At 45.5% G+C, this 13,583-nt stretch overlaps 1 protein-coding gene across 1 annotated transcript in view; it reads left to right on the top strand.

Moving 5' to 3' along the window:
- Window positions 1-12,538, top strand: part of NPAS2 (neuronal PAS domain protein 2) — a 194,063-nt gene extending 181,525 nt beyond the window's left edge. Inside the window, exons 20-24 of the mRNA XM_042981167.1 lie at window positions 3,885-4,082; window positions 6,076-6,266; window positions 6,551-6,643; window positions 9,068-9,248; window positions 11,136-12,538. Of these exons, the coding sequence (XP_042837101.1) occupies window positions 3,885-4,082; window positions 6,076-6,266; window positions 6,551-6,643; window positions 9,068-9,248; window positions 11,136-11,306 (834 nt within the window). The 3' untranslated portion in view covers window positions 11,307-12,538. The remainder of the gene's footprint in view (window positions 1-3,884; window positions 4,083-6,075; window positions 6,267-6,550; window positions 6,644-9,067; window positions 9,249-11,135) is intronic.
- The last annotated feature ends 1,045 nt before the right edge of the window (window positions 12,539-13,583 follow it).

The raw sequence follows: 13,583 nt of genomic DNA, 5'->3' as shown, positions 1-13,583 counted from the left end.
GAAGTCTTATTTTTCTTCCTCGTGACCAATGCATTTTGTTACACCCCCCCCCCCAAAGTATCCATACCAACAGAGCACCTGAGTTTTGTGAGGGTTGAGGTGGAAATCAGGCCCTGCAGTGTGTTCCTTCCCGGTTTTCATGCTTGTGACCTTATCTTTGCAGTGGAATTTTCCAAAGAACATGGAAATCCACAGATTGTCCAACCAGAGAATATTTCCTCAAGCAGCCTGCCTTCTTGTAGTTTTACAAGTTTACAGATTTAAAGAAATACATTCCAAAATGTACAACCAAAATGTGATATTCCTTAAAAACAAAACCAAAAACCTGCGTGGTTCAAGCATAAAGAAAAAGCAAGTAAAAATTACTCCACCCCTTCCCTAAAAAGGTAGGAGTGGGGAAGAGAGATTAAATAAGAATAATTGATATTTGATAGACTATCAACTATTGATATATCAAACTATTGATGAAGAGTTGATCATTGTTGAAGCCTAAATATGATACATGGGGTTTCATTATACCTCTATTTTGTGTATTTCTAAGATGTTCTGTAATAGTAAGTATTGTAAAAGGAAGCAGATTAGAATAATGAAAAACCACATGTGAGCATACGATTGGTTTATTCTTAAAAATTAGAAGCTTTTTTTCTCTGATAGCTTTTTCTATTTGAATGTGAAGGAACTATTTTTCTCATACTTCCTATAAAGTTGACCCCCTGTGCCTTTTAAGAAGTCATCCTCCTAAACCATAAAATTCTACTTTTTTGTGGGTAAAACAGAGGCATGGATGTGCACAGTGAATTAGGATTGTCACCTACAAAAGCCTTTACCAGAATGTCAGTGGACTTTCCTACTTTACTTCAGTGCCCCTGAGCTTTCATTGAGACTATGTGTGCATGTGATGCTTACTGAGTACAATTAAAACACACACAGTAACACACACACACACACACACACACACACACACACACACACACACACAACTGGGTTATGAGGGAAAGGTCCTCTGAAGTGTTTGTGTCTGCCCCTAGATGGGAGCCATGAAGGATGCTACTTGGGGAGAGCTGTTCCCATGAAAGGTTGTGTCACCCCCTGCAGTCCAGAGAAGGATGCCTCTTGTTCTCTTTTTGAGAGTATGCACGCCCTCTGCTGGCTACTCAAAGAAATGCCAGGAAGGGCATCTGTAGCAATGGCAAATGTGTTCCTTGATAGTTCTTTTCAATCACTCATCTATCTTTCTTTCCTTTCTTCCATCCACCCATTCATCCATCTATTCATCCATCATACCTTCCTTCATTCCCTCCATCCACTTATGCATCCATCCATCATTCCTTCCATCCATCCACCCTCCATACACCTATCGATCCATCTATCCATCCATCTATCCTTCCATCTGGCAGACACCCATTATGTATCAAGCACTTGGTTAGGCACTGTGCAAAAACAGAGATACACAGGACAGGGTTTTTACCCTTAGAAGGCACACATCAGTGGGACAGAGTAGGAGAGCCAGCAGTCTCTGACATAACACAAGCAGAAATAGTTTGCCCTTCTCTGAGCAAAAGCCTCATTTATTTGTTTATTCATTCATTTATTTATTCATCACTCATTTTTCAGATAGTTTTTGAATGCCCAAAGAGGCAAAGGAACAAAAAGTTCCTTTTTTCATTTTAAATACTGTTGTTACTATCTAACGTTGATTGAGCCCTTACTATGTCTCAGCATAAATTTTATTTAATCCTTTATGAGATATATGATGTTAATGTCACTGTTTTATTAATGAAGAAACTAAAGCTTTGGAAAGTCATGAAAACTGCCTAAGGTCATACCAGTAATACATGTTGGGGTTGGAATCTGAACCTAGGTATGTGATTTAAGCCACATTATACTGCCTGTCATAAATAAAGGTTGCAGTTTTTTTGAAGTCTAACCAGAAGGTAAATTGTTCCCTACCGGAAAAATGTATGTTATGTAGTTTTGAGTATTGTGTTTTTGCTAAAGTGATGAAGTGTAGGTCACTGTAAGTGCTATAAGTAATAATCTCCAAACTGAATCTAAGATGGTTGATACCCAGAAAATTCTTCTTAACTTCTTAAGTGACAAAGAGCTGTCATTGAAAACCTCTCTGGTGGGGTGGAGGTGTGAGTGGAAAGCAGGGAGATCAGGTGGGGTGGTGGAAAGGGGACCAGATGGGAACCTGGTCCACTCAGCTCAGCCACCCACCTGCCTCAGGCCTCTCGGAGCCAGCTCAACCCCCGCCCATGAGGCGTAAACTTGAACTAACTACTCTGCTCCTGCTAGTATCTACTTGGCATGGTTCTACCTCTGCCTTTCCATAATTACTCTGTCACTCAGCAAATGTTGGCATGTCGGTTCTGTACTGGGTTTGAGGTTGTACTGACCTGAGTACAGGAATGGAGGATTAAAACTCCAGATGCTAGAAGGAAGAGGGACTTGCTCCTCAAGAACTCAAAGCTATAGCCCTTAAAGGGAGGGGAGCACTGCCTGTCAAGAATCCAGTATATTTGGGGGCACCTGGGTGGCTCAGTCAGTTGAGCATCTGACTCTTGGTTTCGGCTCAGGTCATGATCTCACAGTTCGTGGGTTCGAGCCCTGCATCAGGTTCTTGGTGATGGTGCAGAGCCTGCTTGGGGTTCTATCTTCCTCTCTCTCTTCCCCTCCCCTGCTCTCTATCTCTCTTTCTCAAAAATAAATAAACATTTCTAAGGAAAGAGAGAAAGAAAGAAAGAAAGAAAGAAAGAAAGAAAGAAAGAAAGAAAGAAAGAAAGAAAGAAAGAAAAAGAAGGAAAGAAAGAATCCAATATATTCAATAATACCAGTTTTCAATGCCCACAAGGACCTTTGATTCAAAGAGCTGGTTACACGTCTTAGGTTTAAATTATTATTAAAAGTATTAAAGTTGTTTTTCTTAAGGCTTTAGAGTCAATTTACAGATTATATTTTATTTACAAATCTAATTTGGTCTAAAAATAGCAATGCTTTTACTTGTTTTTATTTTTTCAGCTAGTTTATAAATGTAACAAATCATAAATAACCAACATTCTCTACCAAAGCCATTAGTCTACAAGTTCAATATGTCTAAATCTTCCAAACGTTTCATGTGCTGAACAAGGCAGACCTGTCAACTTAGAAGTAAAATTTTTCTAAGCTCTTAAGCAATTCTTTTAAATCAAACACATCAAAAATGAAGTAGATCGAGGTTCTCATAAACACTTAAACATTCTACAAACTTATCAAATTCTCTTAAACCTTTCAAATTAAAACTTCCAGGCCAATGTATCACATTTGCCTCCCTGGGAATGCAGAGTCACCTAGCTAATGGGAGCGGATTGCTGGGTAAGATGCCCGACCGCAATGTGGGTACACACCCAGGCCAGTGGTCAGAGATGTAAGGCCTGGCACAGGGCCTGGTCCTACTGCCAGGATGGTGCAGCCTTATGGCACAGGTTAGCCTACCCTCTGCCACCATTCATCCCATTAACAAGATATTTCTCTCTTCTGATAAGAAACTGGTAAGCCAATGCAGTCTGTATGCAAGTACATTGAGTTATTTATAGACCATCTGGATCTTAGCATCTTTCACACTGATAGACCTCCATCGCTAGACGGTAGCCTTCTATAAGGCAAGGTCGCATCCCTCCGACCCACTGCTCCACCTCCAGGACCCTTGCACTGTGCTTGTGGCATCACAGCACCCAATGTCCCCACGTTGAGTGAATGAATCCTTCCCAAGCAGGTCAGAGAGAGCAAGAAAGCCGTGGATAGGGAATACAGAGAAGGTGCAGACACCTTGGTGTGTGAGGCAGAGCCCTGAAAGTGGAGGCACATGTGATCCCAAACTTAAAGGTACACTGTTCTGCTTCCAGATGTTCCTGCAGCAGCCAGCTGTTTCCCTGAGCTTCAGCAGCGCAACGCGGCCTGACGCTCAGCAGCAACTCCAGCAGAGGTCAGCCCCAGCCTCCCAGCCCCAGCTTGTGGCCAGCCCTCAACTCCCAGGGCAGATTGCCTCTGCCCAGGTGGCAAACCAGCACCTGCTTAGAGAATCAAGTGTGATATCAACCCAGGTAAAAGTGCTTGTCTTCATACTCAGTCCTCGCCACCGAAGCAGACCAGGGCATGCTTGATTCCTGCAGTATCCCGAACTGGAAACCTATTGAGCCTTTCCTCTGTGACCAGGGCTAGAGTATGTAGGAGGGGGGGGGGGCGGCGCGAGGAGGTTCTTTTCCTTATTCTAAGTCACTCTGAAGCCCCAAGTTGTACTAGTTTCCTTCTGTGTTTTATTAATATGTTAAAATATCTCAATGGTATCCTGCAGTTGAAACTTTCAGCATTGATCCTGACCTGGGTTGGAGGTAGATATGGATACCCAGACACTCACATTGACAGCCATATGTCCCCGTATGGGTGTCCTCAGTCCTCTTCATCTAGTCTGGTTATAGCCATTATCAGTGTGAGAACACAGGTTATCCACTTCTGTTCATTGTCCCTTTCCCCTGGGCCACCGTGCTCCCTCTCCTTCCTCCAGATTCCCCACCAAGCCCTTCCCTCATTGTCATTACCACCTACTACAAGCCATCAATGACTTTGCAATCTGACAGTCAGCCAGCAATAAATGGCACTTAAATTGAATGAAATTGAGAGGACCTAAGCCCCTGCTTCTGGAAGATCAAAGATTGGAAGGCAAGATACAGCCTCTCCTCAAGTCTCATATTGGCACCTGTTCAGCAGATCTGCTGAGCTCCTCTTATTCACCATCTCCCAGGGGAACAGAGACGAATAAGACTTATCTTGACTCCAAGGAGCTTCTAGTCCCATGGGGCCTCTGGGAATGTAAACAGATAACGTACAGATAACGTACAATAAAATGTGGAAAAAGTCCACATTTAATAGTTTGGCCCATCTTCACCCAGATTTGAGGGTTTTCCTCTAAAATGCAGCCTTTTGGTTCTAAAGGTCAACAGAAAAATTAATGAGAATAGCCAAGAAGAATTTGGAAAAGAAAAACTGAGGAAGGGCCTACACTATCCAATATTGAAAAATTTCAAAGATGCCTCAAGAGTTAAAACACTGTGGTGCCATCATATGAATGGATAGTCAGTCAAACACTGGAAAACCCAAAAAACAAAAAAGCAAATCCAAGCCCATTCCATCATTCATTTAAGATTTCAGTCACAAGTATTTATTATGTGCTCACTGTGTGCTAAGCACTGAGGGAAAGCAGTGAACAAAAAAGAAAACAGCATCTCTGATGCAAGTCAGGAGAGAGATGCAAACGAGTAAAGATGACAGCATGTCAAATGGTTATGCAAGAACACAGGTGAATGCTGGGGGTGTGGGCAAGAACACAGGTGAAGGTTGGGGACTGTGCTGGAGTTTTCAATAGGTAGCCTTTTCTTAGAGTAGATAATATTCGATAAAAGAGACCTGATGGAATGAGAGAATGAACCATAACAGTATTAGGAGGAAGAGCATTCTACATGGGGGAATCAGCCAGTGCAAAGGCCCTGAGGCCTGATGAGTTAGAAACAGTAAGGAGGTCCACGTGTCTGGAGTAGAATTTGTGAAGCAGAAGGTAGTTCCATGCACATTTTCCTTATTTGCTGAGTGCCCAACACTGTTCTAGGCCCAAGGGATTTAAAGAATCCTTGAGGTGTTTATAATCCAATGGGGAAGACAGTCCCAGGATCAAAATACTTCAAAAACTAGTGGGTCCTAGGGGTGCCTAGGGGGTTCAGTTGGTTAAGCATCCAACTCTTGATTTCAGCTCAGGTCATCATCTCATGGTTTCTGGGTTTGAGTCCTGCATTGGCTTCATGCTGACAGCATGGAGCCTGCTTGGGATATATCCTCTGTCTCTCTCTCTCTCTCTCTCTCTCTCAAAATAAATAAACTTAAAACAAACAAACAAACAAACAAAACCACAACAAAGAAAAGTAGTGGGTCCTAAGAGGAAGGGCCAGGGTAGGTAGAACAAAGAGGTTCTGGGGAGGATTCCTGGAGAGATGACACCTGAGTTGAGTCTAAGTCTTACCTCTCTCATTAACATGATGGCTCCAGGGTCCACGGCCTATGAGAAGCTCACAGATGATGCAGGGAAGTGGCCACTCAGTGAGCAGCTTGACGCCCCAGTTCAGCAGCACCACAGCTGTGCTCCCACCAGCTCTGAGCCTGACCACGCTTGCTTCCGCCTCCCAGGATGGCAGCCAGTGCCAGCCCAGCCCAGACTTTGGTCATGATCGGCAGCTCAGGTACTGAGATCGCCCTCATTTAAAAGATAGCTCAGGTGCAGCTTTACAGTAGCCACTTCAGCCTCCCTTCTGCTGCCTCCCAGTCTCAGCTAACAAAGTGGCAAGAGAGGGCTGGGGTCTTGGATGGCTGTGCTCATCTTCCTCTGAGAGCAGAGTGGGCACAGTGGGTGTCAGGGGCAGCCAGAGAGGGCCCAGCCAGGCTGGGCAGGTGCTGCCGTCAGCCAGCGGGTCTACAGTTTGGGTGCTGATTCAAGTTTCCCATTTATCTCCTCCTCTGCTCCAAGGCTATTGCTGAGCCAGCCCATCCAGCCCATGATGCCTGGGTCCTGTGATGCGAGGCAGCCCTCAGAGGTCAGCAGGACTGGACGGCAAGTCAAGTAGGTGGCCCCGGGTGGAGGGAGGAGGCAGAGAACTGCACTGAGTGGTCTCAGGCTGGCAGGGCTCTCATCGGCCTGGACCAGCAGCATTCCTGTGCGTCTCACACGAAAGGCAAGGTCAAAGTGTGCCCACACCCTTTGCAAGGAGACCCCCTTAGCTCTTCTTCCATTTCCCATTGAAGAAGATCAAACTGTGTGTCAGCATTCCGTGCTTAAAACAGGACCTGAACAAAACAATTAATTATATCCCCTGTCTGTCATCATCTTCAGATATCTTTATGGGTCCTTTGCCCTCGGTAACATCCCAGGTAAATGTAGCCTGATCCCCTTCCCCAGGGCGCTCCCATGGCTCCATCTGACCAGCAGATGCTGGCACATTCCACAGGCATACTTGGACACTTGGAGCTCTCCAGCTGTGTGGTTCTGGTGCCGAGCCACGGGACTGTGAAACCCTGCAGATGTGGGCTCTCCTTCCTTCCCAGACACACAACCTTCTGTGTCTCTTTCCGCAGACTCTTCACCACTTGCAGCCCCCACGTCCAGAAGCAGCTTTGTTCTACTATTGCATTAATTACTGGGGACAAAGGTCACTGGAGACCTAGGAATGGATACTCGAAAAGCTACTGGAAAACAGTTCCTAGCTCTTGACAGGAGGCAGAACTATCTCACAGACGTCTTTTTTGCATAAACATTGGTTGAGTGTGTGTCTGAAGTTTACTAGGACAGGGCTAGCTAATTAGGCCTGGCCATCCTTAGAGCCATCCCCTAAGACCAGCTCCCAGAAGCCCTTCCTCCCATGTCCTCCTTCAGCCAGTTATAATAATAACAGTGGATGTTTTCTGAACATTTCTGAGAGGCAGGGGCTGGTACCTGTATCGTTTCATTTTATCCTGATAAAAACCCCGTGATGGAGAGAGATGGGGAATGTGCACTTCAGGAGCTGCCTTTCAATTCTCTGATGGTGCTCTCAATTAGACAAAACAAAGACTTGTTACATCGTGTTCCAGAGATGCTTAAAATGCAGTGAACTAGGCGAAAATGGGCATTCTTTCTTCGAGAACTCTGCCATTTTCCGTCAACCCAATGATTGCCACCCTCTCCATATTCTCTACCGTCTCTTCCAGACATGACCTAATGCTCCACCTTGTTACAAATGACCTCATAGAAAGAAATCACATTTCCAGAATATATAAATACAAAATGAACTTCTCTGTGGTGTCTTTAAACACCTGTTCCTGGTTTGTGCTCCTCCAGAGCTTTCCCTAAATGGCCTTCTTCTGCCTCTTGTTCATGGACCATTATCATCAACACCTTTTCCTTTTCTAATTTTTTAAATTGTGGTAGAATATATATACAACATAAAATTCACCATTTTTACTATCTTTAAGTGGACAGTTCGGTGGCATTCACCATCACCACCATCCATCTCCAGAACTTCTTCATCTTCCCAAACTAAAACTCTGAACCCCATTACACATTAGCTCCCCACACCCTGTACCCTCCGTCCCCACTGGTCTACTTTCTGTCTTTTATGAATCTGACTCCTCTAGGAGTCTCATCTAAGTGGAGTCACACAGTATTTGTCCTTTCGCAACTGGCTTGCTTCCTTTAGTATTACTTCATGTGCTCTGGATGTGTGAGAATTTACTTCTTTTTTGAGGCTGAATAATATTCCCTTATATTTATATACCGCATTTTGCTTATCCATTCACCCATCGATGATTACTAGGCTTGCTTCTACTCTTTGGCTATTGTGAATATTGTTGCTACAAACATGAGTGTACAAATATCTGCCTGAGTCCCGCCTTTCGTCTTCTCTTGGGTACATTTCCCGAAGTGACATTGCTGGATTGTGTGGTAATTCTAAGCTTTTTTGAGGAACTGCTGTCTTGTTCTCCAGAGTGGCTGCACCATTTTACATTTCTATCAGTGCACAAAGGTTGCAATTTCTCCATGTCCTCGTCATCACTTATTATTCTGGTGGGTTTTTTTTTTCCATAATAGCCATTATGATGGCTGTGAAGTAGTCTCTCATTTCGATTTTGATTTGTATTTCCCTAATGACTAAGGATGTTAAGCATTTCTTCTTGTGCTGATTGGCTATCCTTTTGGTATCCTTTTTAAGAGCAATGTTGTTCAAGCCCTTTGCCTATATTTTTAGTCAGGCTGTTTTGTTGTTGTTGAGTTGTAGGATTTTTTTTAATAACCTGGGCATCAGTCCTTCATTAGATATATGATTCGCAAATATTTTTCATTGGTGGCCTTCTCAATCCATGGATAACGTCCTTTGAGGCATCAAAGTTTTCAATTCTGATGAAGTCCAGTCTATCTGAGGGTCCTTTTGTCGTTGCGTGTGCTGTTGGTGTCACATGAACACCTCTTTCTCAAAAGTCTGTTTTCTCCTTCCCACGTGTGACCCAACAGGTATCCGCAGAGCCAGGCCGTGTTTCAAAATGCAGACATGCACACCACCAGCAGCAGCACCTCGCCCCCCGTCCTGCTGATGGGACAGGCGGTGCCTCAGCCCAGCTTCCCCGCCGCCGCCTCCAGGCAGTCACCCCTGCAGCCCGCACAGGCCCCGCAGCAGGCACAGCACTTCCTGCAGGTGGGCACCGCCGCACTCATGCGTGAGGGCACAGGGCCCGGCTCCAAGGCAGAGGCCTGGCAGGCTTTCCCTCCCTTGCTTTCAGGGTGGTTCTAGTCCTTAGTTCCGAAATAAGCCCCACATAGATTTGCATTTGAATCTTTTCAGTCTATGAAGTTTATAATACTTAAAGTTTATAAAATCCGTGCATCTGTAGTATGAGAACTTAGACTCAGCCATTATGCCTCATAGGTCCGTATTTTTATTATAGTGTCCATATTTTTTTTTGCTCTACTTTTAGAGCAAAAATCAGACGCTGACTACTGTGTTTGTCAGACTTGTTAGTGTGTTTATACACAAAGTCTGATACAAATATAAAATGAAACCATGTTTAAAGATACATCAAACTTGCCTGATAAATACAATAATGTGGCATGAATTTGGGGCTTTCCAGGGAAATGTGGGGCACATTTACATGTGGTCACCACTTATTCAAGCAAGTGCCAAATCCACTGGAGCCCGAGAGCCAGTAATTGGAGTTCAGATGGGACAGAAGTGTCTGCTTGGGCTCTGGCCTTCCCTCTGACATATGCCCAGAGCGCCTTCCTGCCCCAGCCCTGACCCTGTCCTGTGTACATCCTTCCTGGCCTCCAGCTCCCACCACAGGGCAGGGCATAGCTTTTCTGTCACTCTGCCTACCGTGCTTGGGCACCTTCAAAGCCACAGGAGACTGTGGTGACTGAGACATTTTAAGGATAGAGGGATAAAGATGAAAGGAGTCACCCTTGAAGGTCTTGAATACAATTTAATTCCAAAGATGCTAAACCATTTGTGATATACCTTTCAAAGTTCTCTGACCTCAAGCATAGTGGGAGCCAACTCTAGACTTCAGTGTGGCATGTCTTGTCATTTTGCAGGACACAGAAGCAATTTTTGGATGGGTTCAGGTGAAGTGAGAAGACAGGGATGGTCTGGGCAGAGTTAGAGGCCTCCTGTGTCTTTCTTCAGCCTTGGCAACAAACATGTTCACAGACACCTGTAACTTCAAGATGTGGTGCTAAGAATACACAGAGCACTTGGGCCTGTTTGCTGCCCTCAGGGGCCTCAGGGTGCATTGTGGGGAGAGGGGATGTCACAGAGAGCTGTCAGATTCTGGGTTAGTGCCAGGTAAGAGCACTGTGCCTGGAGGCCTTTGTGGAGGAAGGACTCGAGGCTGGGGGGGGAGGGAGGGGCGGGGCGGCACCTGCTGCAGAGCCGAGGTGTGGATGGAGTGAAAAGACAGGAAGGGACAGTGTTCCAACAAGAGAGACAGCCTGAGCAAAAGTGGAGGGGCAGGTGTGCCTGTGGTGTCCTGGGTTGTTTGGATGGGGGAGATTTCATAGACGAGAATAGTGGGAGACGGGGCTGACCGTTCCAAAGTTAGGGTTTGACCAGTTGAAGCTTCTGAGCTTCAAATGAGGATGTTCCCCAGGAGATGCTGGCGAATGGCAGTATTTGGAAGTAGTTACCGAATCAGGGACCATGGTGAAAAGTATGCCGACTGCACGTGTGTTTGGATTCTGCTCTGTCAGTTATCTGCATGTGGTCTCAGGTTCCAACATCCCAAAACATATAGGCCACATGTTCAGGAAACCATTCCCCAAAGCCTAGTCCCTGGCCCACTGGCCCAAAGGAACCCCTAGTGCTCGGCTTCCGAATTCACACCCACCTGGGGGAGCCTCAGGCTCCTTTCTTCCCCACCCACCCTACGCCCAAGGTCCTACCACCACAAGATCCCGCCCTCCCCCCTCCCAGCCATGGAGGTGAGGCCTGTAGTCTGACCACACCGGCATTACCACCCCAGCATCTCAGCAGAGGAGTTGCCAAAGCACAGAGGCACCTCTGGAGCCCTTTGTCTCTTCTTTGCAGGTACAGGCACCGACCTCTTTGCACAGTGAGCAGCAGGACTCCCTACTTCTCTCCACCTACTCGCAACCGCCAGGGACCCTGGGCTACCCACCCCCACCCCAGCCCCCACGCCCACCCCGAAGGGTCAGCAGCCTGTCTGAGTCCTCGGGCCTCCAGCAGCCGCCCCGGTAGTGCCCTGGCACCTCAGTCGGGTCACAATCAGCTTTAACCAATGGACGGACAATGGGAGTGGCCACAGGAGTGGGGGAGAGGAGTTTTAAACCCTTGGCTTTTATGCACACTGCATACATTTCAGAACTCCTGGATGGTAACCTTCTCCAGAGCACAGCAGCTGGCATGTGACACATGATCAGAGTACTGACCGTGTTTCCCTTGCCTGTGTGTTTCTCGGGCACACTCTACAGCCATACTCGGATGGGAACCGAGTGCCCCCGCGTAAGTGTCGTTACTCAGTTGACTTAGCAGGTGGCATGGCTCACTGCGTCCTCCTGAGAGAGCGCACTGGTCCCTCTAGCCGGCTGTGGTCTGTCCACGCTTGCTAGCTGGCCTTCACTGTCTTGACCCTCTTTTCTTTGCATTCGAGAAGCACTGGGTCAGAGATCTGTTGAAGAGAGAGAATAAAGAGATTATTTTTCATTATTTTTAAATGGTTGTTTTTGTTTTAATTTGCACAGCTGCACAGAGGAGATAACTTAGGCACTTTCAGGTTTTAAAAATAATAAGGTCTCCTGACTTCATTTGGAGACTGCAGTAACAAAACCAGCCCACCAATCAGATGGCAGAGCTGGTCATTCTTCACCAGGCTGCAGACCCACACCCTCTGGCCTAAAACCTAATGGAAGGAGGTTCTTCACCCCATGCCCGTTCTGGTGATTATTGTTTCCCCTAAATATAACACTGGACTGTTCCTGTTTACTTGGTTGATTGCAACTACAAAGGCCGACTCAAAGCAAAGCACAATCATGCAGCTGATGTTCCAGAATTCTGTCGGGAACTATGAGACTTTGGAGGAAGAGGTTCCACAAGCCAGACAGGCCTGTGGAGCCCCAGGTCCCCTAGGAGACCCCACCACGCACCGGCCCCTTGAGTCAGAATGCTGCATCTTTCTACAGATCTTTCATGATAAGACCGAGGATTGGATTCTCCTTTTCAAAATGCACTTTGCTTTTTTTGTATGTTTTGTTATGTTGAGATGTTTCTAAAGAAAAAGGTTTTATGTAATTAAAAGACGAAGTGTAGTGAACTGTACAGCTGTTGTAATAATGACCTATTTCTATATAAAATAAAATTGTATGGATTATGTGTAAATTATTTTGTATCTGAGACGCCAGTTCCTTTCCCAAATATAAAAGTATAAAAGTTTTCCTGTGTTTTTCTGTGAGTGGAAATTTTGTAATAAATTAACGAATTTGTACAATTTCCTCTGGAGGCAGTTTCTGTCCCTTGGTATACATGCATGCATACATCTTTTCTTCATTAACATTTTTTTTTTAATTTCAAGACATTTCTAAGGATAATCGAAGATATCGAAAAGGTGAAAGCAAGCAATGAATAAATCAGGTTTTTTGAGCTGCAGCATATGCACCAGCCCATCAGGCTCCTGACCTTCATAATTAAAGGTTGCGCCAGAAAAAAAAAAACAACAACGGTATAAAGATGACAGCACAACAAACAGAAACAGCAAAAGCCCCTGGAAACATCTCAGCCTTCTAGACATAGGGAATCTGTGGATCTGACGGAGACAATCTGCATCAAAGCAGTCACAACTCATAATTAAACTCACCTGGGCTGGACTTCATGGGCTCCAGCTGCCAACACTTAGATCTATCGGTGATGTGCATGGGGTTTGTGTGTCTGTGTGTGAGAGGTGTGTACACACGTTTTGTTGGTGGGGGGAGATATAACAGCAGCATCTAGGAGACTTCTGCCAACTACAGATATCCCCCCACCTCCCATGAGGCCTCATCACGCTGACATAAGGGTGCCCTGGCACACCATGATTGAGAATCACAGAGATGGCGCTGCTCAGCACAGCCCTTTCCGTAAACATTGGCCCAAGAGAACTAAGTTTCTTTCCTTGTTCCATTGCTGTAGTTCTGTGCTTCTACCTGCCTCCCTGTGAAGTAGGGGTAGCTCCTCTGTTCCGTGGCAAGGATCACTTTTGGTTGGCACAAGAGGCTATGCAAATAAAGTCACCAAAAAAGGAGTTTTATTGTTCACACAATTGCTGTATTCCCAAAAAAAAGGTAAGTCTCAATGTTCTGCATGCTTTAGGATCATTTACTACTCTTTAAAGGAATCAGAAGTGAACCCTCTTTCTAAAATGAGAAGTCTAGGGGTTGCCTGGCTGGCTCAGTCAGTGGAGCACGTGACTCTTGATCTCAGGGTCATGAGTTCGAGCTCCATGTTAGGCATGGAGCCTACTTAATAATAAATAAAAGAAAAATG

The sequence above is a fragment of the Panthera tigris genome, chromosome A3 (genome assembly GCF_018350195.1).
Source record: "Panthera tigris isolate Pti1 chromosome A3, P.tigris_Pti1_mat1.1, whole genome shotgun sequence".
Classification (NCBI taxonomy): domain Eukaryota; kingdom Metazoa; phylum Chordata; class Mammalia; order Carnivora; family Felidae; genus Panthera; species Panthera tigris.
This window is presented reverse-complemented; position numbering and strand designations above follow the sequence as displayed.